At 34.1% G+C, this 2,605-nt stretch overlaps 1 protein-coding gene across 2 annotated transcripts in view; it reads left to right on the top strand.

Annotated features, from left to right (window-relative positions):
* The window catches only part of LOC107691897 (exocyst complex component 6B-like), a 106,850-nt gene that overhangs the window by 99,871 nt on the left and 4,374 nt on the right, over nucleotides 1–2,605 (top strand). For both annotated transcript variants that reach the window (XR_001634590.1, XM_016490734.1), the window contains one exon: nucleotides 241–353. Coding sequence is in view for 1 of the 2 variants with exons in the window: in XM_016490734.1 (XP_016346220.1) it covers nucleotides 241–353 (113 nt within the window). In the remaining variant the exon portion in view is untranslated. The remainder of the gene's footprint in view (nucleotides 1–240; nucleotides 354–2,605) is intronic.

The following is a 2,605-nucleotide window of genomic DNA, read 5'->3' as shown; positions in this document are numbered from 1 at the left end:
AAAGAGTGTAAATGGCTGTTCTCTCTTTAACCTCCCTCCATTCTCCTCTAATCCCCTGCTTTGTCATGTTGCTTTCCCCTGTGTCTCCTCTATAATCTCATTTAAGAGGCCCTGCTCACTTATGTGACATTGGGAGAAGTGAACTGGCCTGATCTAACAAGGGCCAGCGATGGTGTTTAATGAACTTTAATGATCTCTCTTTGTATTTTCTTCCCTGCACCGCCACCGTCCTGTGTTTAGTTACTGGATCTCTTCACTCAGTGGGACTGGTCCACGTATCTGGCTGACTACGGCCTACCCACCTGCAAGTACCTGCGAGTCAATCCTCACACGGCTCTGGCCCTCCTAGAGAAGTGAGTCTCACACTGGTCTCTCGCTCTTCTCCTCACTCATCAAACCACATGCACTTATGTTAAGACATCAGATCAGAGGCAAACCATTTTTTCTCTCATCTCTCATCTTATGTTACTCATGAGCAGGATTTCTCGGTCGTAAGTACTCTGCATTTGGTGTTTGTGATGAGAGTGCCCTTTACATGGGTGATTTTCATTAAATGTCCAGGTAGTATTTCACCCTGAAAAAGAATTAAAAAACAATACATGTCAAAAATAGGGCTGTCAAATTGATTAATCGCTTCCAAAATAAAAGTTTGTGTTTACATAAAGTATGTATGTGTACTGTATATATTTATGTGTATATAAATACACATACATACTACATGTGTATATATATATATATATATATATATAAAAAAAAAAAATATATATATAAAATTGTGCATAATATTGTGTTTAAAAAAATACATAATATTATGTTTAAAATATAATGCAATATCAACTTTTTATTTACAGAACTGTTGTATAAAATCACATTTAAACTCGTGGTATTCGAACATAAACAGCACTCGTGTAATATCGCTTATCATGTGATATAAGAGACACATATATATATATATATATATATATATATATATATAAAAAAAATATATATATATATAAAATTGTGCATAATATTGTGTTTAAAAAAATACATAATATTATGTTTAAAATATAATGCAATATCAACTTTTTATTTACAGAACTGTTGTATAAAATCACATTTAAACTCGTGGTATTCGAACATAAACAGCACTCGTCTGATATTGCTCTCGCTGCTGGTATCGCTTATCGTTTGATATAAATATGAGAAAAAAACACATACAGGGGCATTTTTTGCACCAATATCTTGAATTTTAGGGCATAACTGCATTTATGGAGTTGTTGTCCTGCATCACATTTGTCAACAGTTAACTGTACTAAATGTAAGATGACGTACAGGTCTGGGGGCAGGGCCAGTGCGCTAACTGCGTTAAAATATTTTAATCACATAATTTTTTCATAACTAATTAATTAACGCGTTAAACTGACAGCCCTAATAAATATATACAGTACACACATATTATATACACAAACTTTTATTTTGGTTTCAATTAATCATGAATAATCGATTTGACAGCCCTAGTAGAAAATGAACCCTTTTTAAGATTTTAGTATTGTGACATTATTTTCATGACAGTAAAACATCATTTATACATAGATTTCCATTATTATAACTCAAAAAAATCTCACTTTTGTAATAGAGTAATGAAAAACTTTCTATCCAGATACAGTGATTTTTAAATATAATGTAAAATATTGAAATCATATTTACTGTATACTACAGAATTAAGTACAATAATGCTACCATGATGATAATATAACAATACTGATACTTACAATTGCAATGTAATTTAATAATGTACTTTACATTTAAAAAACTTTTTTTCAAAAATTCAATTAAAAAATCTTTGCCCAGTATATATTAATGATAACTTATTTATCAATCATTATGTTTGTGTATGTATGTATGTATAAACACACAATACATAAAAACACACACACAAAAATAATAATATAATGTTATTTACATCTCCGTTTTTCTGTATTTTGGAGTGAAATAATACCTGGAACTATTTTTTATTTTTATTTTCACTCACATGTTCAGTGTATGTTATGTTTGTTAAGGTTTGGATGACATTATGACTTTTACTGTACATTATATACAAGCGTGAGTGTTAATGTCCGTGTTTTGCATGCTGTCATTAAAACGCCTTGTGTTTGCAGGATGCATGCATTCCTCAATGTTGTTTATGTGTGTATTTGCTAGACTCGTGACCTCGATCACTTCAGCTTTCCTCTGTCACTCTCTTTTTCTTTCCCTCCCTCCTTCCCTCTTTTGGCTGTCCTCTTGTATCTGTGATATAAAGCAGCAGTGGATTGGCATTACACAACCACACACACTCGCCTGATCCCATTTGTGCTGCACTTACCTCAGCCTTACCCTCTTGCCCCTCTGTCTCGGTGAAAGTGATCTGTATTATTTAGCCTGGCGAGGGTTAGCACACCACTGAACATGAATACAGTGTGTGTGTGTGTGTGTGTGTGTGTGTGTGTGTGAAGATGATGATGATGGTGGTTGACCACATGAGAGCCGTGCATTAGTGGGGGTCTGATGGGGGGGTTATACTGGAGGGGCTGCCCAATCAGAGGAGGATACCTGCCATCACCTGTGGAGACACCAACACCAC

The sequence above is a fragment of the Sinocyclocheilus anshuiensis genome, unplaced genomic scaffold (genome assembly GCF_001515605.1).
Source record: "Sinocyclocheilus anshuiensis isolate Anshui unplaced genomic scaffold, SAMN03320099.WGS_v1.1 scaffold426, whole genome shotgun sequence".
Lineage (NCBI taxonomy): Eukaryota > Metazoa > Chordata > Actinopteri > Cypriniformes > Cyprinidae > Sinocyclocheilus > Sinocyclocheilus anshuiensis.
Note: the sequence above shows the minus strand (reverse complement) of the source record. Positions and strands in the feature narration are given on the sequence as shown.